The 27,323-nt window shown below is 38.2% G+C and overlaps 1 protein-coding gene across 3 annotated transcripts in view; it reads right to left on the bottom strand.

The window, feature by feature from the left end:
* Window positions 1–27,323, bottom strand: part of klf12.L (Kruppel-like factor 12 L homeolog) — a 129,635-nt gene that overhangs the window by 34,536 nt on the left and 67,776 nt on the right. For 2 of the 3 annotated variants that reach the window (XM_018247285.2, XM_018247283.2), the window contains exon 2: window positions 14,096–14,183. In XM_018247285.2, the coding sequence (XP_018102774.1) occupies window positions 14,096–14,161 (66 nt within the window). In that variant the 5' untranslated portion in view covers window positions 14,162–14,183. Of the gene's footprint in view, window positions 1–14,095; window positions 14,184–17,287; window positions 17,365–27,323 lie in introns of all 3 variants that reach the window. The other variant, XM_041582450.1, reaches the window with a different exon arrangement.

Genomic DNA, 27,323 nt, shown 5'->3' with positions numbered 1-27,323 from the left:
ACTTCATATGTTATTCCTAATAATTAAACACAACAGTAGTTATTTACAATATGACTGATTCACTGAGTTGAAAAATGTGTTGGGTGCAAAGATATATGCTAACTTCCTTTGACTGTGATAGAGAACATTTGATTGCACTACTTATAAATGGCCACTGGGGGGAGAGAGAACTTTGCTGGCCCTGTTGACCGGAATAAGGCAATTTAAATCCAAAAAGCAAGTCTAGGCATTTGTTTTATGTGTATCATTTATACCGAAGCATGTTCAACACAACTCAGCGTCTTTCTCCAAGCAGTGGCAATTTGCAAAGCTGGGACATGTGAATCAAGGCTTTGGCGTAGAGACCCTTGTAGCAATTTGGTTGCACATCTGCTTTGGATTTATTGCTTCAACACAATCATAACCCTAAAGCTATTTCTATATATAAAACATCTTCTTAATTATGTCTCCATATAAAAAAAAAACCTGGTTGTATTTCTGTAGCAAACGAACTAGAGTCGTGTTTCTTAACCATAAATGTTGTAGGACTACAACTCCCATTGTGCTTTTATCTGGGGAACTATGGTTAAGAAGGACTATAATTTGGAGGGCACACACCCTAATTAGTGCTGAGGTGTTAATCCCAGGGAGACCACCCAATTGAAGCCTCCTTATACATAAATCCAAATACAAAGCATGAGGAAAGCACACTCAATGATAAAAAGTCAAAAATGTATTTAATCAAAAACACTCACATATCAGCAATAGGCACAGTGATTGGCCCTACGCGTTTCGACCACAGGAGTGGTCTTCATCAGGGGAAAAATCCATAAAGTATAAAAAAAAGGCCTGCCTTTTTATCTCTTTTTTTGTACTTTATGGATTTTACCCCTGATGAAGACCACTACTGTGGTCGAAACGCGTAGGGCCAATGACTGTGCCAATTGCTGATATGTGAGTGCTTTTCATTAAATACATTTTTGACTACTTCGATAGTCTAACTATTTTTTCCAGCGAAAACGGCCGTATTTGATCGAAGTACGATCGAAGTAAAATAGTACGATAAAACTATTTTAACCCTTCTGTCACGGCCGGCACCCAATACCAGAACAAGTGCCAAGTACCCTTGTCTCGGCTCGGCTTCACCAGTAGTGTGACCACCGTTGGGCTTCAGGAGGAGCCCTCAGCTTACTTGGGTGCCACCTGGACTTAACGAGGGGTGCAAGGCGAGATGTTCTGGCTGGCAAAGGGGCACGGCTGTTAGCAGAGTCTTTTGGGCCGAAGGTCACGGTACAAAAGGATTAGACTGGCGGATGGTCAGACAGGCTGGGTCAAGGCAGGCGGATATCAGAATCGTAGTCAGGCAGGCAAGGGTCAAAACCAGATTAATCAATCAGAAGGGTTCAAGCAGGAGAGTGGTCGAGATTCAGGCACAGGTCAGGATACAGGATGGAGAATCGTCAGGAAACAGGCAGGGGTCAAACCGGATAATCAGAATAAAGGATACAGAATACAGAATACAGGCAAACAGATAGCACAAGGCTTCAGGAACCACAAGGAGCAAGATCCTATCACGGGCACTGACTGAGGGTCAGAATGGGCCTTAAATACTGTCCAAGTTCGCGCCAAAACGTGCACATTTTCGCACCAATGCGCGCTGGCGCAATTACGCCAGCGCGCCTGTACCTTTGAGAGGCCGGTGGAGCGGCGGGCGACCCCGCCGTGCAGGTAATTTTGTTACACTTTTTCAAAAAAAACCTTCGACTTCTCAAAACTTGCCCAAAAGCCTCAGATAGGTTCTAGGAGGTCTCCCATTTGGCAGGTTTAAGCTGGCGAATTGTCAAAGTTTTTTAAAGAGACAGTACTTCGATTTTCGAGTGTTTGAATTTTTGAATCAAAGTCGAATTTGGCCTATTCGATGGTCGAATTACCCAAAAATTACTTCGAAATTCAACGTTTTTTAATTCGAAAAATCACCTCGACCTTTGATAAATCTGCCCCTAAGTGTGCTATCCTCATGCTTTGTTTTCATATCTCTTTAAGAAGCAGCAAAGAGAAGAGTACTACCGGTATTATTTGCAGATACACTAGAACTGTTGATTGGTCTTGCATTTCTAGATACTGGACAACAAATCACGTCAAACAATCGACCCACTTTCACAACCTCTTTATACCTGAAAGTAATTACAGATTGCAGAACAAGCACCCTCTAATAAACGTTTTAAAGTTTAGAAAAGGAAACGTCTAACTGGCACATTCTGTTACCACGGAAAGCTCTTCAGCCCCCCCCCTTTCACTGAAATTTGATTTGCCCCTCTTAAAGCTAATGATGTATAGAGGGTGTTTCGTTCATAATGGAACTTAAAGCCATACTGTCACCCTATGGGGCTGCTGTATAAAATCCCAGCAGTTAGATATGTCTCCTATTTTATAAATCCTGATGGTCAGGGACATTTTTAATGAACCAACACATTTTATCAAACCTGCTACCTGTGTAAATATGGTCGCTGTTCAGAGACGGCTTTGTAGAGTGGCGCTGAACCTCATTACTTCTCTATAGGTAAACAGCACTACTCAGCAGCTGCTCCTGATTTAGACAATTATTTTGTTACTACATATCTCCCAAATCCCAACATTGGAATTGTCAAAAGTACAAATTATACCATGCTCCCACAGATCCCAGATCCACCAAATATCTCACAATGTGGGACTGTCCTGAAAAGTTTTACCAAGCTGTAACTATAGCTATTTCTTAATTATTATTTTTTTTTCAATCATAAATCAGGTTCAAGGGGTTGTTGGTTTTTTTTTTAAAACCAGATTAGTTTTTTGAAGCACATGGAATGAGGTCTAAATTTTCATAATTTCATAGTTTCATGTAATGTATATTTTTACTCTGCCTCAACTAACATCAGTTTAGCACTTTGTTTAAAACTCTCCATGCACTGGTGCATAAATGCGATTATTGAATTTGCCTCTAGTCTCTCGAGACAATTGATCCCAAGTCAGCACAATCCGATCAACCAAGACTGTATTGCTGCTTTTTGCAGAAGGAAAGTCACACAACCATAAATGGTGGAAGAATCGATCCCAACTTTCATAGACTTATTGGTGAATTATGATACATTCAAAAATGTGGCCCCATATTACATAGAACATGCTGGACCCCATTAACTTATTTTCTTGTCTGTGAAATATCAGGATCTACACAAATCCTTTCAATAATTTATCAGGTTGATTTCAACTTAGAGAGAATATATGTGAAAATGTGACTTTCTTGGGTATTTTACATGCATGTTTAATGATCTCTTTAACAATAATAAGGGCAACAATCGTAAAATAATCTCTGTCAAAACAGCAGACTTGCCGTAATTGGCACAGAACCACCATTTACAGAGCGTGAAAAATATCAAGTGAAAATGAAACCACCTAAATCCTATCCAGATGCCATAGAAGTCAGTGGGAAGTGTATCTTCAGGATTTACGTAAGTAGAAAATACATTTTTCCCCACTTGAAAATGCATGGAAAATGCGTGATAAAAGTCATGGAAAGAAAAAGACTTAGATACAAGTAGTTGCAATTTTTCCAATTTTTGATAAATGTGCCTAAACCAAATATTTGTCTTACAATATGCTTCATTACTGCAAATAAAATGCATAACATCAGTTATTCCACTTGAGCCCTCTACCATTTCATTAACAAACTAATGCATGATTCTGAAAAACTGTTTAAATGTATTACCGTGACCTTTATTAGCCAATGATAATATTGTAATTATACTTAATTAGTAATACTTTCAAAGCTTCAGCTATTATTGCCTGTAATGTTCAGTAACTACGAAGCACAGTTATCTCTGCTCAGGCATCATCTCTAAGCTTCATGTAACAAACTGGAAAAGGCCACACTTGTTCTAACTCTGGAGAGCAGCCAGGACATTACTAGCAGCAAACATAGGAAACTTTTAGGCATCACAGAATAGTATGATCATTGAACAAACCAGTGCAATAAAAGAATTATAAAATGGTATTGTTTAAAAGTTTGCAAAGAGAACAAATTTGCGAATAAAAATTTGCATGTCGCAATGTAATATTCTTCGTTAGGCATTTATTACATTGCAAATCTTAATTGCGTATTGTGAACCTTTAACTGCTGCTCTGGAGTTTCATTAAATATTTTATTGCAAAAAATGGTTTAGGATTGCGAATTTTATTACATACACTGTGTAGATTCACAAATCGCCACCCTACTGTTGCATGAGGTGTAAAGTGGTTGCAAAGGCAAAAATATTCACTATTCATTATTCGCATTGCGAACAAATTGCAAATTATTTTTGCGTTAGAGACCAATATTACATTCCCCCTTTAGTTCTTAATATCATGTATTGCCCCCTGTAGCATCAAGAATATGTTGCAGTCTTTTGTGATAGTTGTAAATGAGACTCTATTTTTTTTATGCGGCAAAACTGCCTATTCCTCTTGGCAAAAGTCCTCCAGGTCCGGTAAATTCTTTAGATGTCTAGAATGAACTGCATGCACCCTAACGTGGAATGACTGTGATGGATGCTTCTGAACCTTCACTTCTGCTGTAGCCACCAAAGGATCAACTTTGCCTTATGCTTTGGATCACTGTAATTTTGGAAAGTCCAAGTTGTACCACCAATATTTTCTGATAATATGCTGCCTGCATGTTGTCATCAATTCAGACTAAATTTCCTGTGTGGCTGTATCTCACACAAACTCACAACACAATAGCAGGGATCCAACTCAACACTTTGCCATAGGGATGGTGTGCTTCTCTTCAAAGGCCTTGCTGACTCCTCTCCAAATATAGCATTTATTGTTATGACTATAAAGTTCAGTCTTGAGCTCATGACTTTGTTCCAAAAGTTTTAAGCTCCTCTAGGTGCTGTCTGGCATCTTGCAAATGGCTGTTTTGTTTTACTGGTGCAGGAATGGGGTTTTTTTGGCAACTCTACCATGCAGCCCATGGTATCTTGTTTTTGTTCATGCAGAAACTACAACACAACCTTGTTTCAGAGAAGCCTGAATTTTCATAGAGGCTACTTGGTCTTTTTCCTAGCAGTTGTATCTGAATCCTTTCTCAGTCTACTTGACCATGACTTGGTATTAAAGCAAACCTGCTTCCTTAAGAAATCAGTCCAAATGCATTTCTAGTGTGTTAGTACCCTTTTTAATAGGTATGGATGTTTTAATAAAAAAAAAAGAAATTGGGTTTCATGTCTAATTTGAAAATGGCTTTTATTATACAGCTTTTTATGTCTGGGCAACAGGTCCCCTTTAACAGAACCCATCATTTTCCACTTCCTGATTAGTCAAAAAAAATTGAGAGCCAAATGTTATGTTATTCATGCCATAGAGGAGTCATCTATTGGCTCTGTCAAGTGCTTGGTAATTCGCACATTTTCCTAGTGAAGGAAGATTCCCATAGGGAGAGTATGGCCTCAGTCACATCAAAGAATATGCTCCCAGCCATTTTGATGCATAGCAAGGCACAACCACACTTACTATGCATATGGGCATCCCTGATGTACCTCTCATGAGATCATGGCCTGTTTTTTGCCCAGTCGTATAAAATCAAATCCAAGGGCTCTGACAGTTCTCATGCACAGACCATTACAACTGTCTTGGTGAGAATGAAATAAATGTTTATTTCCAAATAATTGTAAAATAACCTGTATGTAACCATGTCTTCTCTTTAAAGGTTTAATTTTAGAAATTAGAAACATCAAAAACTATATGACTGTTATAATGCCATTTTTTGAAATGAGAATCACATGAGAGTTTATAAAAGCATGATTTTCAAAGAATGAGTGTTGGCTTAGCAAAAATGTATTAAACGTAATGTCTCTATAGAGACTAAACACATGCTAAATGTAATGAGAATCTCTTAAAAGCTCATGTCGCCATTATTCCTGATTTAGGCATAATTATTCTACTAATTAAAATCCACAAACAAGTATTTTATTAACCAGTGTAAAAAAACTACAACACAGTCCATTCCACTGTTGAGCTACAAGGCAATGCATAAAATAACAGTAAAACGAGGTATAGAGTACAATAAATGTGTTGATTAATATGGCAGTGGAACACTGAAGAACATCTATTTTCTCAATTACTGTCTTGATGGCTGCAGCTACTAATGTAAATGTTGACTGTTAGGATAGAAATATGTAAAGTGTCACAGTGAAAACATACCATTAACATACATGACATATTATAGTATTCCACTGCTTTCCCCCATTTAAATTCCCAAAAACGAAAAAAAATGTGCCCATGCCCCCGGTTGCTAAAAAATACGACTAAGTCTGCCAAAACTCTGCTTATTTCCCAACAAAGCCCATCCCATGATAAAAAACTTTGGGTGGTATCCAGTGCCACAATATTGCCCAACTAAAAACATATCATCAATGAAAAAAGACACATGCCAGAATCTCCGAGATAGATCAAGATATAATCTGCTCTCAATTAATAGATAATGTGATAAATCAATTAAATATATATAAGGTGCACAAACCACTGCTACCATAAGGCAAGCGTGTTGAACTATAGACCAGGGGTATCTTTATTATGGGTAGTGCCCTGTTACATGTGACACAGAATATTCAAGTTACAATATCACATCACCAGGTTCCACATGGCAATTTCATACACCACAGCCAGCTGACACCAGCGCTCCATTGATTCAAGGAATTTATCCTTTATGCCTGAATCCTAGCCATTTGAGTCCCTACTGTCTGGCAGGTGTCACCAAAACTAGAATCTCTTCAGTGGAGCTGCTGTTAGTAACTCATAAATTATATGACAGGAGCAGTCTTCCACTATTTGAAGCCATCATTCATGGGGTCCCTTTTCCACAACTTCACTAAGGTATCAGGCCTACCTTTGGGTGCTTGCTTGACCTTACTGAGGGCTATCTGCCTGTAACACATCCAGAGGTGGTTCCAAGTAACATCAGTTATCATTATCATTTATTTAAATTGCCAAACACATTTTGCATGCTTTTCAGTCACATCAGTCCCTGCCCCAGTGGGGATTACAGATCTATCACATTAACACACTATGGTCAATTTTATCTGTAGCCTGTTGACTTCCCTGTATGTTTTTGGAGCGCGGGAGAAATCAATGCCCTAATTGGAATAAAACCTTGGACCTGAGCACTGCAGTTATTCTAACCATCACTGTCCATATGGCAAAGCTGTGCAGACCCATCTAGAAAGGATTGCATTCATGGACCAACAAGGTCCTGGCTGAAAAGTATTCAGCTATCTGTTATATTATTTAGTCTGATATCCTAATGCAAGCTGTTGTTTTAGAGGGATGTTAAATTAATAGCATTTGAAGAAATCCACATAGTATATTTCTCTGGCTGCATTTGAAGCTTGAACCCTAAGACTATGCATTTATAGTGTAAGATTTCATGTAATCGCAGCTTCTGTTTAGGTACTTTAGCTGCTATTGTTGTTAACCAAGTGCGAAATTCATTACATTTTTCATTTTTTCTCAAATATTTATTTTGTTTTTAATGGAACTTTTTTTTTTAGCATATAACTGGCAATATATACTGGAGACATGCTGTATGCTAGACTACATGAGTCTGTTTAGTTGCTTTGTCTTGTAAAGCTTAGCGTGAAAACAGATGAGCAGGGGATCTGCCAGATATAGCACTTCATTCCAAACAGCTCCTTAATAAGTAAATTATTAAAAGAACATAAACAGTTTTGAATGTTTCTCTCGTATTTTTTCTCAACTGCTACTGAATTTTTGATGAACTGGGTTAAAGATTTTCATAAGTGGGATTTAGGTTGAAGCCCTGTTTAAATCACAAAGGAAATGCAGAATATTAAAACCGTGTGCTTTCCCCTTCTCCTTGCAAAGATATGATTTCCTTTAATTGCTTTCCACCCTTTCGTCACTGCAGATTTTCTCCAGCTGAAGTATTTAGTTGCCATGGAAACGGAATCCCACCCTAGAACTGTATTTTGCTGGATTCACATTTGGCTCTTCAAGATGGATCCTTAGCTGTGACACTTGGGGGCACATTTACTATTGGTCGAATATCGAGGGTTAATTAACCCTCGATATTCGACCATCAAAGTTAAATCCTTCGACTTCGAATATCGAAGTCGAAGGATTTACCGCAATTCGTTTGATCGAAGAAAAAACGTTCGATCGATTAAATCCGAAGGATTCGAAGGATTTTAATCCATTGATTGAACGATTTTCCTTCAATCACAAATTGCCTAGAAAGCCTATGGGGACATTCCCCATAGGCTATCTTTGGTGCTCAGTAGGTTTTAGGTGGCGAAGTAGGTGGTCAACGTTTTTTTTTTAAAGAGACAGTACGTCGACTATCGGATGGTCGAATAGTCGAACGATTTTTAGTACGATTCGAAGTCGTAGTCGAAGTAGCCAATTCGATGGTCGAAGTAGCCAAAAAAATCTAAATGGTAAACTGTCCTAAACTGATACATTTAGTTGATATATTTCTTATCTTTGTCACTGCTGAGCAGAATCCCTGGGTTTCATTAAAGGCAGCAGTTAGAATTGTTACAATAGTTGCTAATACTCCAAAGATGCTGCTGAAAAATGTATCAACTAAATGTTGCAAAATTGGAACAGTTTATAGTCTGCACCTGAATTACTGAGCTGTCATCTTCAAACACCAGATACCGGAACATTAAATTTAGATTTTTTAGAAAACGGTAAAAAAAAAAAGAAGGTGATAGAAAAAAGTCTTTATTTGTAGGGAGCAATCTGAAAACAACTGAACTGAAAAAAGTATTTGGAAAGTGAACAACCCCTTTAAGAGAAACATAGGGGACATAATACAGCTAAATGATCTGTTAACCCGGAAACCCATTATCCAAAAAGCCTGACTGATGGACTCCCTACTTCAACATTATCTTGACTGTTATTGGGTGTTAAATAATAATATATAATATTCTTCAATGCTCCCAATGAACAGGGCACTCTATTTTATAGATCAGTTTATGATTGATGTACATGTCCTTCTATTGTATAGTGCTGTGGAATATGCTGGAACTTTTTTTTACTTTTAAACTATTTTGCCCTTTTACAAATGTCTTGTTTTTCTATAACTGTTACATACAGCTTGGAGGCAGGCAAGCATATATTACAATTTCTGACTAAACAGCTGAATTTTAGCAAACCTTTGTGTCTGGTGCCTTGGCCATTATCACAAAACTGGTTAGAGGTTGCTAGATTACAGCCACATGTACAACAATGCACATTTATGCTAATGTATGAACATGGAAAAATATTTGATACCAAAAAATACATGTTTTAGGACAGATAAAAATATTAATTGGGTTCAATATTAGAGAAATGCCCCCCAATCAAATTAACAGGGTAATGTAATAAAAAGTCTAATATTTGCCCACATCTAGTAAGCAACCAATGAGAGGTTGTTTTTTAATCAGCCAGCCAATAAATGCTACTTGCTGGTTGGTTGGTTGCTTTGGTCACTAGACATGTAACAAACTTAAAACCATTTATACCCCCAACATACCTAACTTATATTTGTATTAGCCAGCTAATAACGTAAAAAATATGGTGAACTGGCACCATTTTAGCATTACCTTATTTAACCTAGAATGTTAAGTAGAACTATATAATGCATACAAAAGCAACTGTAATAATATAGCCAGGAATGTAGCTGCTGCTTCAAGCAAATTGTTTTTTATTCCTTCCAAATTTAGTGTAGAAACCCAACAAAAGCAACACATTTCCACCTAGTGCGTCTTCTCACATTCCGAACTATGTTTGTGCTTTCACATGACACAACCCTGGTGATCATTTGTGTCTATGTGAATACACTGATGCATATTTTCATTTGTATATGTTCGTTTACATTTTGTCAATATTGTCCATTCACAAGCTCGTTTCAAACACCACGTTTGTAAACAAATAAACCAAATATAACAGTTTTGTATTCAGAGCACAATCTTTTTTCACAGTTTCATACTTTGTCAGCAAAAGTGGGTCTGTAAATAGCACTGAATTTATTTTGATATTTTTTAAAGACAGAATTGAGGGTAGCACAAAAAAAGAAAATAATCAAATGTAATGGCTTTTGCTGAATTTATGAAGGCAAAATATCGGGCAGATTTTTTGACCCTTTAAGTGCCAGCAGAATTTCACATTTTGGTTATGCGAAATGCCAGACATTTTTGAAACATTTGTGCTCTCTCACTTTAGGGGCATTTTCTGCGGGGAAACCTATAGATTACCTAGGAAAACTATACATTGGTTTGTTTTTTTCGGGAGAAACTGAGCTTTCTAAATTTGCCTGAGTTTTCATGTATTTCCACCTCTGCAAAAAGATTTATAGTGCTGAATACCAAAAAAATATGAAAAATTCCTTTTTTTCACAATATATGAAATTATACCAGAAAAATATTTCATTTTACGCATAAAGATCCAACTGATTTGGAAAGGCTCATGTCTCCCGAACGTGCCAATACAAGATATGTATAGTTTTAGGGAGATTTAGGACTTCTGTATAGCAAAAACTCCCGGCAGTATATTACCAAATTTTGAGAGCACTAAGGCAGAGAATGGCATACTTTAGATTCCAAAAAATGCTGAAACAGTAGGTTTACCCCCAGAATATTTTTGAAATGTACACATTCTGCTTATTCCAAAATGGCTAACTATGTCTCTTTACACCTAACAACCAAACATCAAAGCTTGTCTGAACACAGTGGTTCATCAAAATTATGAAAAATCACTTTAAAGGTTTTATTTTGCTGCTCCACATATCCCACACTGTATTAGGTACCATGAAAAAGCACCCTGAATATGATTGCCAGGGGTCAACTGAACAGTTTGATGCCCATTGTGCATAGGTTTACCAAAGTATCTGGCATTAGAGACCCCAATATGGATATATAGCAGACAAAATTTCCATGGGCAAAATTAACTAACAAAGAACAAAACGAAATGGTATAAAATCACTAAACTCTCACAAAACCACAAAAATCAAAGCTTTTTTTTTTTCGCCTAGTGTAATCAGCAGTCACAATATTTTAGCATGTCCAAATAGGTTTTACGGACAGAAATAAACGAACAACACCTACGCAAAGCTGGAAATGTAATAAAATGGCTAAACATGCAATAAAATGGCTAAAAATGCAGCAAAATCACTGAAATTGCAGTATAATCACCAAAATAACATACAAAAGGTATTGTGCACTGAAATTAGCAAATACGCTATTTGCAATACCGATAAAATCGTTTTTTCAGGCAAAAAACAGACAATACAATGAAAAAAACTACACTAAATAGTGTGTATGTGTGTGTACAATTGGCTAATTGCATGTTGTGTGCCAGCGTGAGTGCTGTCAATGTGTGACCCCCCTGATCCCCCAAAATTGTATGTGTGTAAATGTGTATTGCTAAAATAAGTGTGTGTTGAGGTGGCAGGGTCAAGATCGTCCAGGAGCCGTCTTCATCATTGATCCAGTAAAAGGAGCGGAGCTATGCAGCCAGGAAGTGTGGGCAGCAGCAGAACACGTCCACTGCACATGTCTGCTGCTGCCTTTGGGGCCCGTGAGCAATCGTGCCTCAGGGGCCAATCATTCCCTGCTTAGGCTCGTTGCCTCGGAGCTGGGGAATGAGAAAGAATAGAGTGAGCAGCTTTAAAAGCCACTCCTCCATTCCCAAACCCTTTAATGCTGCAGAACGTAGAATCTACGTTCTGTGGCATTTATATCAACTTTTCCATAGAACGTAGATTCTACGTTCTGGGCCACTTTTAGGGTTTAAAGGTTGGTAGATTTAAAAAAATCCCATTTTAGCAGAGAGGAATTATTTAAAAGCATTTATAAATGAGCTAGAGCCTTATTTAGTGGACTATGGTGAAAACTTTCTTTAAAAATTTGCTTTGATAAATCTATCGCTTCTTTTTTCAGTGATTTCATTATGTTTCTCTGTAAGGACACTGAGAAAGTCAACTGCTTTTTTCCACTATCATAAAGTAATATTTTGTACAATGTTTATGCTAATTAGAATATAGTTATGGGATCAATTATCTGGAGTGCTTGGGCCACGGGTTTTCTGGGTAAGGGGACTTTCCATAACTTGGAGCAAAATTATTTAAGTTTACTAATCAACACATAAACATTAAAAAAAGTTATTATTTTGCCACTAATATGGATTCATGCTAGTTGAGAACAAGGTACTGGTTTGTTATCACAGAAAAAAAAGAAAATTAGAAAGAATTAATAACGGTTTGCTTAAATAGGACTTTATGAACAATTGCATTCCCATATTTCCAGGTTTCCAGATAATAGATCCCAAACCTCTACGTTTACATTTTGCTTTCTACATTTAATGAGATATTGATTTGGCCTGGATGAAAATAATGGCACAGAAATGCAAGATGGGATTTCCCTTTGTAACACTAGAACAATTGCTGCTATTTACAGTAAATGTCTTTCATCTAGGTGAGGGGAACACACCCCGCGTCAATTAGGACTACCTTGGCCTAGGTGAACAAATCTAGAAGTCAGCTAGTAATTCCTCTTTGCCATTTTACCATCTTCTGGTTATCTGCAGTCAGGATGCTACTCATGGGATTCTTATGCCAGTTGGACATAAACCAGGATTTTTTCTAGTGTGCTTTTTGACAATTGAACCTGTGCCTGCTGCATCTATACCCTGATAACGTTATTGTAGCAATTGTCATTCTACAAATACTGACAGACAGTAGTAGTTCAGAGAGCAGAGGTAGTTTGAGGACAGCTAGATGCCAGATTAACCAAGAGAACAGTTCAAGTAGATTCAGGTAATGGCTATTGTTGTGGGTTTTTTAGAGGGTGGTGAGTAGTAACTTTAGTTTGAACATACTGAAGGCTAGGTAGAGGGGATGTATTAAAAACAGTTCAGAATTACAGACCAAATATTTCAAATTTTTAAAAATGAATAAATTTTTCTCCGTTGTAATAAAACAGTACTTTGTACATGATCCCAAGTACGATATAATTAATTCATAGACTAATAATCCTTTATCCAGAAAACTCCAGGTCCCGAGCACAGGGTTGGACTGGGCTGGCAGGATACAGATAAAAAAACACGGTGGGCCCCATTGATCCAGACCAGATCCCCACCTGCATTCTGCCAATGCTCCCCCTCCCATGATCAAGCAAAAAGTAAGTTAAGGTGCGTGCGTGAAGGAGGGGCTGGAGGTGTGTGAGCAGGCGGGCGCCAGGGTGACCTTGGGGTATCAGCCCCGGTGGACCTCACACATCCCAGTCCGACCCTGCCCTAGCATTCTGTATAGAAGGTTCAGCAAAGTTTAACTGCAAAAAGGCCACAACAATATTAGTGCCGCTAAATAGCTTTGTTTGTGTTCCCAGAAGTTACATCCAAACATCTTTGTTATGTGTTCTTACGGACATAGTTGATGCACTGTCCTTGTCACATGCAGGTAGCTTGATATTAATATCATCACTTTATGATTAGACAATATTCTAATTTATAATTGAATTTTCCCACAGAATGTGTACAGTGACCCCTGTATATCCAGTACTAGAATACTGAATCATACAGCATCCCTAGAAAAAAAACCATTTAATGTTGTGCCCTTTGTAGAAGTAGGTTTAATAGAGATGGAGGACTCAATTGTGATCAGATTCTCAGTTAGCTCTTCTGTCCACAGGGAGATTGAATTTCTCAGCATGTCAGGCAATTGCCTAAGGTCTGGGACCCTGTATGCCACAAGTCACATGTATAGCATGCTCCACTTTTGTATTAGAAGGTGGGTGGAAGGACTCTGGGGATGTAGTAGAAGCTTGCTATCAGCAAATGTATAGCCCCCACTGACTGTAAGTCTCACTTAGAGCCATGAAAGAGAAAAGATAATGTCAAGATTTGCATAAGAAGGGTTTGTTGTAGTTAACTACTTCTTGATCAAGCAGAACCTGCAATGATACCTTCTTATTTTCACAAATTGATGGCCAGAGCCATCCTGCGTTGGCCATAGACTCCTCTGTCCTAAAACATCTCTGTAACACAGCCGCTAAAATTCAATTCCAGCTTTTAAAAGCATTTTTTTAAAGAAACATTTGCTTACCCTTTGCTCGGATTCCAGGAGCTCTGTTTTAACTCTTACTGCTGGCATCCCGTCCAGCATTAACATTCTGCTTTCAATTGAGTCAGTTCTAGAAGAAAGAAAAACATACGAGACATGTAACCAAGAAGCAAATCTAGATTCCAAAAAAGAATAAAATGCTGGAGGAAAATAAGCAATTCTTAAACATATTTGCAAATTGGAATTCAGTAAGAAAAATAAAATTATCTCAAACTTGAAAAATTTACTTTTCTAAGAAATATGCTTCAAGTTCAGATTTGTATCAGTAAAAAATGAGAAATCTCCTTTTTGAAATTTAGGATAATTTAGGACATAGGATAAACATAATCTCTATTTCTGCAGCTCTGTTTGAATCTCGGAGTTCATAATACTGATTACATTTGTTGGATGGATACCTTTTAGCTTCTAAATTGCTGAATGTAGTCAGCAGTATAACCAGCTTATTAAAGTGAATGTCTTCAGCTGTGAATAAAATCTGAGACATTAATAGGTGTAGCCTGACAAAATTTCACTGTACTAGACATGTTCTGAAATTTATGTCACAAAATGCTATTTAAAAAGATATCCGTAACCATTAGAGTACACTTCAGTGCTGGATAGTACGATTAAGCTTAGTTCATATTAAACTCCTGCCAGCTATTTTTTATTGTTAATGGGCAAAAAGTAGGATTAAATCATCCTTTCAACCTGTGTCATTGGCACAGCACCACAAAAGAAATATCTGAGTTTTCAAAATAGCTTTATAAATTCTCATTATGATGTAGTTTTGTATGCACTTCTTCCAAAAGCTCCACCAAATGCAGTCCTGTGATTTTATTACAGTATAATGATAATAGTATATATCTTTTGGTTCTATCAGATGTCAGAACAATTTCTGTGTGTATAAATATATAAGCTGGGACACTTAGGGAGTTATTTATCAAAGGTTGAGGTTTTTTTTACACCTTGAATGAACTCACAACTCGTATGGTATTTTATTTTAGAAAAAACTCAAATGGAAAAAACTCGATTCTGCGAGCTTGAGTTGCAAAACCCGAATTGATTGAGTTTTCCATGGGAAGAACTTAAATCGCTCTAATCATTTGAGTTTTTGGGCAAAACCCTCAGGTTTTAGATGGTGTATTTTTGAAAACAAGCAATTTTCAGGGTTCGGGGGATATAATAAAAAAATTCTAGTCTTTTTCAAAAAAATCTCGTTTTTAAAAATGTGTTTTGACCAAAAAAAAATCAACTTTTATAACTCAAATTTTCTTGAACTTGAACCTTAATAACTAACCCCCTTACTGGCAATCAATCAATACAAGTCTTTTAATGTTCGGTGTAATTAGACCAAAAGACCCAGTTTACTTGGATGATATACTTTCAAAGAATATTACACTGCAAAATGCAACTTTCTATTCTTATTTGTGAAATTGTGTTTTTCAGATTAAGTGCATGACTTGCCACCTCTCTGCCTTTATCCTATATCTTCCTGTCTACACCCACTGTGCAGAACAGTACTGAAATCTGTCACATTAGACTTTGTTTTCAGTGGGAAAAAAAACTTTGGAATAAAGAGATTTCCTGCACAAAACATTTTGCAAGTGTATCTATTATTCATTATATTATCATTATAAAGTATTTATAAATGCCACCTTATTATCCAGTTTTGTACAATACAAACAAGCAATATGCAATAATTTATTATCATTTATTTATATAGCAAAAGCACATTTATGCAGGGCTTTATAGAGATTGCTTCTAATTCACACCAGTCCCAGCCCAATTGTAGCTTACAATTAAAGTGTTCTACCATGCAACACATGCTAAGGTATATTCTAACCATAATCTTGCTACAGGGATTCTGTCATGATTTTTATTGTGTCGTTTTTATTTCTAAATTATACTGTTTACAATGCAAATAATTCACTCTACCATGTAAAATTTAATTCCTAACCCAACAAGTGTTATTTTTTATTAGTTGTAATATTGGTGTGTAGGCAGCCATCTCATGTCATTTTGCCTGGTCATGTGCTTTCAGAAAGTGCTGCACATGGAACTGCTTTCTGAAAGGCTATTGTTTCTCCTACTCAATGTAACTGAAGGAGTCGCAATGGGCCATGGATTTTTACCATTGAGTGCTGTTCTTATATCTACCAGGGAGTTGTTATCTGGTTACCTTCCCATTGTTCTGCTAATGGGCTGCTGGGGGTTATTTCACTCCAACTTTCAGTGCAGCAGTAAAGAGTGACCAAAGTTTATCAGACCATATGACTGGGGGCATCTGGGAAACTGACAATATGTCTAGCACCATGTCAAATTTCAAAATTGAATATAAAAAAATTTGTTTGCTCTTTTAAAAAATGGATTTCAGTGCAAGTTTGCTGGAGCAGAATTATTAACTGATGTATTTTGAAAAAAAATGTTTTCCCAATGCGGTATCCCTTTAACATGACTGTATGACTGGAGTACCTAAAGGAAACCTTAAGAGACAAATAAACAAACTCCTTGCAAATAATACCAAGGTTGGAATTTAACTTGTGCATACAACATTATATAAGCAAGATAAATACTATATTTTATGGTACATATATATACCAAATAGGCATATACCGCCCCTCCCAAACAAAGACTTTCTCCCTGTCAACGCCAGATACTTGCCTACTGAATTCGGAGAAGGGGGTTGGTGTACAGAGAGGGTTGTGAAGTGCATGTGTGGTAGGAAGTGATGTAATTTGCATGAGTAATTATGTCACTTCCTACCATGCACACACTTCCTGCACATGTGTATTGGGGCTTAGGGGTGGGGGCACTTTGCATGATAATTTGGGAATACACTGCAGATGCTTCACAGAAAATGATTTGAGAAATCCTACAGTTGCTTAATATATCCTCAGTAAGTAAAGTAAGTAAATGCAACATCCATACTGCTGCAATACTCCCGTGCTAAGAAAAAATCCAACCAAAAACCATAGCTACTAGAGAGTACAGTGGATATTTTGTTAGAGTTAAAATAAAAAAGACAAGCTTGCACACGGAAGGAAGGATGGATTGAACATCTAGGGCGTTCCTCTTTCAGCGGTTTGGCAACTGAGTTAGGACTGGGCAGGCAGCATTTCGGCTGAGAACAAAGTAATTTTTCTTTGTGATTTCAGACACATCCAGTGAAGTTTTACAGCAAAAGTAGGGGCATACCATAAATACCATCCCAACGACTGAACTGAACGGCTGTTTGCAGACATGGAAGGATGAGCACAGACTGCTGCGTATCCCTGGGGGAGGCCAAAGAGAAATAAAATAAGGGTTATGCTACCTCATGCTGTAAGCTCATAGAGACAAACAACCATGCACAGTACTGCAGAAAAGACAGGTTTAATGAATTGCAGAAATATGATTAGAGGTTAATGTGCATCTTCGCGCTTTTAAGCTATTTACAGTTGATATAACTTTACTATTCCTTCTCTGGTTTGTTGGGTAAAACCTGCCAGTTACATGACAATATGTGCCAATTATAGTCAGACTTATAGAAAAAGACAATTCTCCAATAAACCATCATAGAAACAAATCTAATCCTGCAAAACACATTTTGCATTATCTTTCTACGCTGAATTGGGAGCAGCGGCCACTTGCATTGTCGTGCATATAACAATGCAGCCTATAGTGCAGTGTTTGCTATTCTTTCCTAGTCTCCCAGGTATTGAGGGCAGAGCAGGCAGTGACTCGATTATAACATTCATTGTTATTGGCCTGTCCTTATAGGAGGATTATTGAATAAGAAATTGCAATAGCGGAAATGTTGTTTAGTTCTATAACCAAGCAATAAAAATAGCAGGACCGCTCCAAATCCACTAATTGATAGACCAAGCCGGTAGCTTTTAATTATGAAGAAGTATTTTAACATAAACAGCACAGAAAGCTGAAGATGTAAAGTTCTCAGTGCTATTAATAGCAGCAAAATTGCATGCCATTTTTATTCATCAGCATTTTATCCATCAAGAAGGTATAAGATCTTGTAGCACTGCAGCAGAAGCACAGAGCTAGGGTTGCCATCTGTCCGGTTTTGACCCAAACAGCCCGGTTTTTTGAAGGGCTGCCCGGGTCAAAAGTGTTTTCCAGATTAGGAAAACTGGGCAGGATTCCCCGAGATTGACATGGGGATCTGGCAATCGCTGATCGCCAAGTCATAGCCTCCAACATCACATCCCGCCTCCTGCTACATCACGGTCCCGCCCTCCCCGCTCCGGAGTTAGTCGGGAGGAAAGGTGGCAACCCTACACAGGGCCCAACCAAATTTTAGGGACAAAAGGATTTGTAGCTGTTGAAACAACAAAATAATTTACCAAGATCTTAGCAGATGATGAAGATACACCGATCCTATTGAATTCCCAAGTGTTACCCTCCTGTCCCAGCCAATTTTTATTAGCAGTCAAAAATAGCAGTGATACACTGTAGGTAGCTATCCATTGAGTAGAACATATACTGTATGAGTGAAGGAATTTTAGTTTTTCAACCTCAGTAATATTTCTAGGCTACTACAATATTTCTGTATCTCCTCTTCAGTCTCTGCCACAGCTGATAACCCTCTTCACATCCAGAAAGCATTTTATGGCAACCAGAGACGCAGACGTTTTCCTCATATAAATACACCTATTATATCTGAGATTTGAGGGGGGTTTTTTTTACATTTTTTCTTACAGAATAAAACTTTACACCTAATAATAGGACACTAAACACCCCATCGCCATCAAGTTTCTTTTTACTTCTTTATTTATTTCAGCCCTGCAACCAACTTGTAGGCTGGTAAAATGAAACTGCATAGAAATGTGTACACCCCGCCCAAATAAAGCATGAAAGACATGTCATGCTTGTAAAAGCTTATAGTCACTGAATGTAATTCAATTTTCTTGCTCATCTTTTATTCCTACTGCTTGAGGCTTTTGAAATCCATTTTTGTCAAACCTGTTCTTTCTTGTAAATAATCTCTAAACATCTGCTGTCCCTGAAACCTAAACACACCATAGAGTTCTATAACTTGACAGCTCTTCTGAAAATAAAGAGGATCTTTTGCCACCATAACATACTCGCCCTATCCCAATTAGTTCCATGTGGACCATTTTTTCAAATATATATTAAAGAACAGCTTTGAACTATTCAAACTGTATTCTTTCCACTGGAATAAACAAGCAATAATTATAATTCACTCCTACCATATTAACTGCCAGCTAGATCACTAAGCCACTATTGTGACACCTAGAAACCAACTCGCAAAGTCAGCTCAATAATAAATGATCATGCAGTAGTTTCCCTCGGATGCAGCGTGTCTTTTATATATTTGCTAGAGATAATTTATATTGAATTCAAAACAGACATGTATATTTCCCCAAGATTTATTAAAACTCAAAGTTATCGGGTTGAGGTTTCAAAGAGAAGCTGCTAAAAATCGGAATCCCAAAATATTCCATCTCAAACCTGAAGTTGTTTCTTGACATTGCGATCTATGCTGGATAAATCTGGGTTTTCGTCTGAGAATCCGATTGTGTTGATTTTTTGCGGCAACAATTTGATAAAGTCGAGTTTTCGTAGCAACAATTTGATAGTTGAGTTTATGAAGAGTCAATCGTACAATTAAAATTGACGTTTGATTTTTTTCGTTCCAACTTTACAGAGAAAATTTTGTGATAAATGAGTTCAATTTGTAGAAGGGAGTTTGGTCGATATGTTCATAAAAAAATCTGATTAATTTGAGTTTTATTAAATAACCCCCTTACAGTATGCATTAGAAGTTTAAAGGTTTCATAGAAGCGAGTCAGGATACCCATCACTCCAGTCTCCCTATTCAGGAAGAGTTTAGAACAGTGGTTTCTTCAGACCAGTACTACAGCTATAAAATCAAACAATATATTTTTACTGGGCTCTGAAATAACCACAAGACAAATACTACATAATAAATAGGTACCTGTAATTAGTAAGAATTTGTGTCTCCACAACCTTTATTTTTTTTTCTGCATAAATTATGAATTTTTACTTTTGCTGCCAGGACCAGTTACTATATACTGCAAGGTCATCTGTCTGGAAGTAGAAAAGTTTAGTCCAACTTGTTGAAGCATTTGGAATTTCCTTTATTATTCATAAACTCGTCAGAAGCTAAATGACCCTCAAGGCATTAGCAGAATGAGAAGGGCAACCACAAAAGAACTTGTGTCAATATACCTTTTCAGGAATTCAATACTTCCTTGTACACATTGTTATCTGCTTTACACCAGACATCTATCTCTCAGTGCGGTATCATACTGTGGCTTACCACTCTATTCTATCAGAGAGAATAGAATTATGTAAATTATCTTAATTCAACAATCAAATCAAGGACGAGCAAACTCTTTTGTGATTCATGCTGCAGTTAGAAGAAGACATTAAATAATCTAATTTATAAAGTGTTGTCTCACAGCGGCTCCATTAGTAACATATTTCGGGCCTTGAATGACCCTTTCAACGAATGGGCAAAGTGGGAAGTCTGCAAAAGATTCTTAATAAAATGAATAAAACAGATGTGTAAAAACAAAGAGCAAAATAGTTTAGAGAAGGTAATAATACTGTTTCTAAAATTTATTGTATAGGAGAATAAATGCCTTAAACAGGAACAAGGTCCAGTTTAATATAGTGAACTAACTGTAGCAGCCCAGCAGTTCAGCAGCTCTTTAATATCATCTAAATGCCAGTGACTCTGCACATGCTCAGTGTGCTCTAGGCTCCTGAAAGTGAGGTTACATCTGTCACAGAAACAGTGTAGGAAAGATTATTAATCAACTTTAATGCATAATTCACTGGTTTCTATGTTGCTATCTGGTGTGAATATGAATGTAGTACCTGTAGTAATTAGCTTTGTATATATACTCTATATGCCATGCTGTGTACCCAGAGAAATGAATATGGGAGGCAACACAGGGCAGCTTTACAGACACAGGTTGTCATTGCTAAAGGGCTGTGTTGGCCTTGGGCTGATACAGCCAAAACAAAAGGTGTAGCATTATTAGCCTACTTTGTTGTTGAGCAATAGTTCTCCAAAGGAGCTTTTTCCATTACATAGCTGTTTAACTGTGTATACATTTACATTTTACCTGAATCCACTGCAAAACTGGTTGCTATACATAGAATCTGTAGAATTATAGGTTATTTGTAGAATTTAAATTAGCACGTCATTCATTTAGACTTGGAATGCAGGAATGACAATGTCCTTCCAATGTTGCGTCCACTTCCACAAACCAGAGTTCAGCTGTGATTTTAAGAATATCTTTACTTCGCCAATACTCCTCCTAAGGAGTGTTGGGGAAATAAATATATTCTTCAAATCACCGCTGATCTCTGGTTTGTGGAAGTGCACGCAACATTGGAAGTAAATTGTCTTCAGGCCTCCCTAAGCTAAGGGTTAGGGGCGTTGCACCCAGGCCAGGGACTTCGAGCGGTGAGTAACCTGAAAATGCATGTGAAGGTCACTGTTTAAGCGAATGGTCTGGGGCATTTGCACCTGGACCCACCCAGTGAGCGATTGTATGAATAAGTAAAAATGTGTTGCTTCACTCTTTAAAATTAGAAGTTGAAGGGTTTGAGCACATCCAACTTTCTTTTGCAAATATATATGGAATGCAGGAAAACTTTTGAGGCACCATCATTTCATTTGGAAGGTGACCAACAACACTTTTTGTTGTTGATATATATTTTCCATCTTACAATGGACTGCAACGCTATCAGACTGACTACATCTAGGCATTCCAGAATGCCTGCAAAGTTTTGGAAAACTGCTCAGCAGTGCATTTTGGGCAAACACAAACCATGTACTATATTTAGAACAACCTTGATTATAGACAACATTGTATATCATTTAATATTACAATCTAGCCGTATGTTACTGAAGCAACAACTTTGGGACAGTGTGCCAAAGAAGACTTTCTTTTCAGTTCAAACTATTACAATTATCAGTTCAGCTAGTTATAAATAAAATAAGTACAGGTATGGGACCTGTTATGCAAAACGCTTGGGACCTGGGCTTTTTTCCATAATTTGGATCTTAATGCCTTAAGTCTACTAAAAATTAATGTAAACATTAAATAAACCCAATAGGCTGGTTTTGCTTCCAATAAGAATTAATTATATCTTAGTGTGGATCAAGTACAATGTACTGTTTTATTATTACAGAGAAAAGGAAATTGTTTTTAAAAATTTGAATTATTTGGATAAAATGGAGTCTATGGGAGATGGCTTTTCCTGCAATTGGAAGCTTGTACTGAACATACCTTTTGCCTGTTTTAATCACAAAAAAAAATGTTGTTTTTGCTATTTGTTGAGGTAACAATGTCCAATTAGAGTTATAAAATGTATAACTCTATCATTAAAACAATAATTTTAAATAGTTTTGGTACTATTTTTGTGGTGTACGCTGAAAATTACCCATGGTATTCCTGTTCATATACCCGGAGCTGTATAAAATGAATAAAAGGACATGCCATGAATATCTATGCCCTTCTGTTTCACTCTTGGTATCAGCACCTCAGCCAATAAGCTATTCACTTACCCCCATATTAACTAAAGGATATCCACCCTGCCAACTTTCATGTTGTATTTTAAGGGAATATCTGTGGGAACACACAATCATGAATCTCTAGTGGCACTGCAGCAAAACCTTCCATTGTGTTTGTCCGCTTTCTCTGCCAACTCGGCTCTCTCCCTTCTGAGCAGACAAGAGCAAACACTATTGTTTTATAGATGGAATATTGCTGCCTTGACCAGAGGAATGTTGGGAAATTCACAATTCTCGTGTGGCAATTGTGTGTTTTTTTCCTCCAAACTTTTGTATTGAAAATTTTATATATATATATATATATATATATATATATATATATATATATATATATATATATATATATATATATATATATATATATATATATATATATATATAATATCAAAACAGGGGGGTTGTGGGAGCACTCTAAAGGCTTTAAAGTATATATATATATATAAGTATAATAAATGCTATTGCATATGTACCCAAAACAGGGGTTATTTTGTTACAAAGTTATGATCATAAAATTGATAAGCCACCATACCACGTCAAGGTAAACCCCGAAAGGCGGTCCCTAACTTGTTTTATATTTTATGTGCATTTTAGCATTACCTGTAATCAATGTCCGTTGAACGCTGTTTTTTCACTGAGGGCTAAATCCTCCCCAGCCAGCAATCAGGCTTTTAAAGGAGAGATATTCCCAAAACAAACGCCCAATTTTAAAAGCATAGGATCACCACTAGTTTAAAGGGGGGGTATGGGGTGCTACAACCACTGAAGCTATGCCACAGCTCCTGGCTAAATATACAATATCAAAACAGGGGGGTTGTGGGAGCACTCTAAAGCCCTTAGTGAAAAAACAGCGTTCAACGGACATTGATTACAGGTAATGCTAAAATGCACATAAAATATAAAACAAGTTAGGGACCGCCATTCGGGGTTTACCTTGACGTGGTATGGTGGCTTATCAATTTTATGATCATAACTTTGTAACAAAATAACCCCTGTTTTGGGTACATATGCAATAGCATTTATTATACTTATATATACTTTAAAGCCTTTAGAGTGCTCCCACAACCCCCCTGTTTTGATATTATATATATATATATATATATATATATATATATATATATATATATATATATATATATATATATATATATATATATATATATATATATATATATATATATAGCAAGCGTAGGATGACAGCACTCCAAGGATTTGACAAACAAAATATGGTATCAAAAATAGAATAGGTTTATTAGATCCGACGTTTCAGTTCCTCACAGGAACTTTCTTCAGGGAATACAGAACACAGTGCACAGTGGAACGCTTAAAACAACAATTTGGCGCCAAGCAAGGTTGCTAGGCAACAGTAAACAACGTGAGGGACACCATAGGACCCCAACCGTGTGGGGAAATATTTGGAGATTAAAAGCAAACATGGTTGTGGAGTAAAATATCAGACCTATTCACATTGATCTTGCGCCAGAAATGACAGGAAACCAGGATAATAACGCGTATAGTACAGAGAGCATGGGGGCGTGTCGTACCGCCCATATATGGACCTTCAGAGGTGGGTGCGGTCATTCACCACACAGGCATCAGTGGGGCGGTGCGTATTGACACGCATGGTGGGAACTCCCAACGGTAGCTCGGCTCATCTCCCCTAGCAACGTGCAGCGGCTTCATTAATACAGAGGCTGGGACCCAGTAGTATAGTGGCTGCAGCGCACATAGGTGCGGTGCTGCGCACATCTCTACCATTGGTCCGTGCCTATAAGTATGCGGGAGACTGAGCCCTCTGTTACCACCTGTGCCTATTAGATCGCCATGACACCTTGCCTGTTTGCCCACATATTAGGACCATCACTAGCTCTTGTAGGAGGAGCCAACCCTTCCGCTCCATTTTACTTGGTTTCCAAAGGTGAATCAGAAGCGCCAATGATCAAATATAGTGAGTCATGGGTCTGGAAAGTAAAGCAACATTGTTGCAGCATAAAAACTGTGACAATTAGCAGGCAGATAAGAATTGAAACAAACATTAACAGGGATGTAATGCATCAACACAGAATATAGTACATCTAGAGAATCAGACAAAGCATCCAAGGGCAATAATTCGTTAAGTCCTCGGGGGGCCACAGTGTCCAATTTATGAATCCATCTGGATTCTCTTCTGAGTAATGCCTGGTCCCTGTTACCACCCCTAGCCAGGGGTGGTTGATGGTCGATCGCCATACACCTGAAGGTAGGGAGAGTGTGCCCTTTGGACAGAAAATGTTGAGCTACTGGCTGCAAGGCTTTGCCTTCTTTCAGGGCTTTACTGATGGACGAGCGGTGATTACTGATCCGTTCCTTCAATGTTGTACATGTTTTCCCGACGTAATACATACCACAGGGGCATGTAATGATGTAAACGATATAGGTCGAGCAACAACCTAGTCTGTGCAAGATTTTGAATCTTTTTCCCGTATGGGGGTGGGGAAAGTCAGGCCCCGTAAGTAGGCACCGGCAAGTCACGCAATCAGGGCACTTGTAGCACCCTAATTTTCTCTGGGAGGCTAGCCAACTGGATTCCGTGTTTGTAATGCCCTTAAAGTCTGTTCTCACCAGTAGGTCTCTGAGATTTCTGCCTCTCCTGTAACCCATCATAGGTCCCCTGACGGAGTGTAGGCTAAGAGAGTCGTCCAGGCTCAGCATGGGCCAGTGTTTGTTGATGCTGGCTGTTAAGTGACGGGAAGCTGTCGAGTAGGTCGTAGTAAAAATCAGGGTGTTCTTGGAACCCTCCTTATCCTTAGGGCTCGTTTGCAGAAGTTCAGCTTGCGTGTGGTGGAGGGCCCTCTCGAGTTGTTTGTATAGTGAGTCCTGTGTGTATCCTCTGTTGAGGAATCTGTCAAACATTTCTCGAAGCTGTGTTTCGGCTGTCTCTCTGGAGCTGTTATTGCGTATTACCCTTAGAAATTGTGAGTATGGGATCCCCTGGGTAGTACTTGGAGGATGGTTGCTTGCTGCATGTAGGATCGAATTGCGGTCAGTAGATTTTCTGAAGAGTCTGGTGCCAACTCCCGGGCCATCTAGAAAAATGTTCAAGTCAAGGAAATCGATGTTCAATCTGCTGTAGTTGAGGGTAAGCTTAATGGGACTGTCTCCCATGTTCAGAGCCTGATGGAATAAAAGTAGCTTTTCTTCTGAATCTGTCCAGATAAAAAACAAATCATCTATATAGCGGAAATAAGTGAGTATCGAATGGCCACAGTAGGGGACTATGTTCAGAGTCTCAAATTCCAACATGTAGATGTTGGCATAGGACGGTGCCAATGCACTGCCCATCGCCGTGCCCGCCACCTGTAGATAGAATGATTGTTCAAATCTGAAGAAGTTCCTTGATAGTGTGAGTTCCAGGAGTTGGATTAAGAGCTCGATAGGTACATCTCCAGGAGGTGAGGCTTGCAGAGCTCTCCTGCAGGCTTGTACCCCCTGATCGTGAGGGATCACTGTATAAAGGCTTTTAACGTCCATGGTCACCAAAATACTAGACTCTGGGATGGGTGGCAGCTCCTTCAGTCTTCTGATGACATGTCCAGAATCCTGTGTGTAAGAGGACATAGATTGCACCAAGGGCTGTAAGTAATAATCAATGAAAGTTGAGACAGATTGGTATAACGAGCCCACCGCAGAAATGATCGGTCTGCCCGGGGGAGCAGATAGCGACTTGTGCACCTTAGGTAAAGTATATAAAATGGGTGTTCGGGGGTATTTTGTCACCAGAAAATTAAATGTGTTCACATCTAACCACCCAGCATTCTTGGCCATCAGCAAAACTGAGTCAAGTTCCTTTTTGAATTTGATGGTGGGGTCGCCAGGGAGTAAGCGATAGGTGGCAGTATCAGAGAGTTGACCAAGGATTTCTGTTCGATAGTAAGCATAGTCTAAAAGGACGATAGCTCCACCCTTATCGGCTGGTCTTATGACAAGTTCTTTGTCGTCTTTAAGAGTCCTGATTGCCCGTCTCTCTTGCGAGTTGAGATTGTGATGAGGCCTGAAATCGTGCTTCATGTTGTCGATCTCTCTACTGAGGATGTTGCCAAAGGTTTTAATGGCTGCCGGGGGATTTGGAGGTTCAAAATTGCTTTTCGCCCGGAACTTGGGTATAGGAAGCTCTGTTGTATTTTTAAAATGTTCTTTAAGTTTGAGTTTTCTCTGGAACTTGTATACATCAACCAACAGGTCAAAAGGGTCGGGTGGGGACGAGGGTACGAAGGACAAACCTTTGGAAAGCAGTGAGGTTTCGCCAGGCTGGAGGATATGTTTGCTTAGGTTGAAGATTATGGTTTCTTCCCCCTGGGGGGTTTTCCTCTTATGCTTATGCCCTCCCCGCCGCGTGTGCCTTCTGTGTCTTCTTTTTCTTTCACCGCTTTTGATCTTGTGGCTACTCCTAAAAAAGAAGTGTTGTTGGTCTTGTTTTCTGGTCCGGTGTCTGAATCTGTGGATTGGTCAGAACTGTCTACCGAGGTAAAGGACTTGGGGATGCGTTTCTTACGTCTCAAAGGTACTCTATAATTATCCGATCTGAGCCCCATCAGCCACCCGTAAACTCGTCTCGCTTTATAATCATCAGACACCTTTTGTAGTTTGTTCTGCTTAAATGAAGTTAAGTCCTGTTTATATTTA

This window comes from Xenopus laevis, chromosome 2L, assembly GCF_017654675.1.
Source record: "Xenopus laevis strain J_2021 chromosome 2L, Xenopus_laevis_v10.1, whole genome shotgun sequence".
NCBI classification, from domain to species: Eukaryota; Metazoa; Chordata; class Amphibia; order Anura; family Pipidae; genus Xenopus; species Xenopus laevis.
The sequence above is the reverse complement of the archived record's forward strand: the minus strand, read 5'-3'. Positions and strand labels throughout refer to the sequence as shown.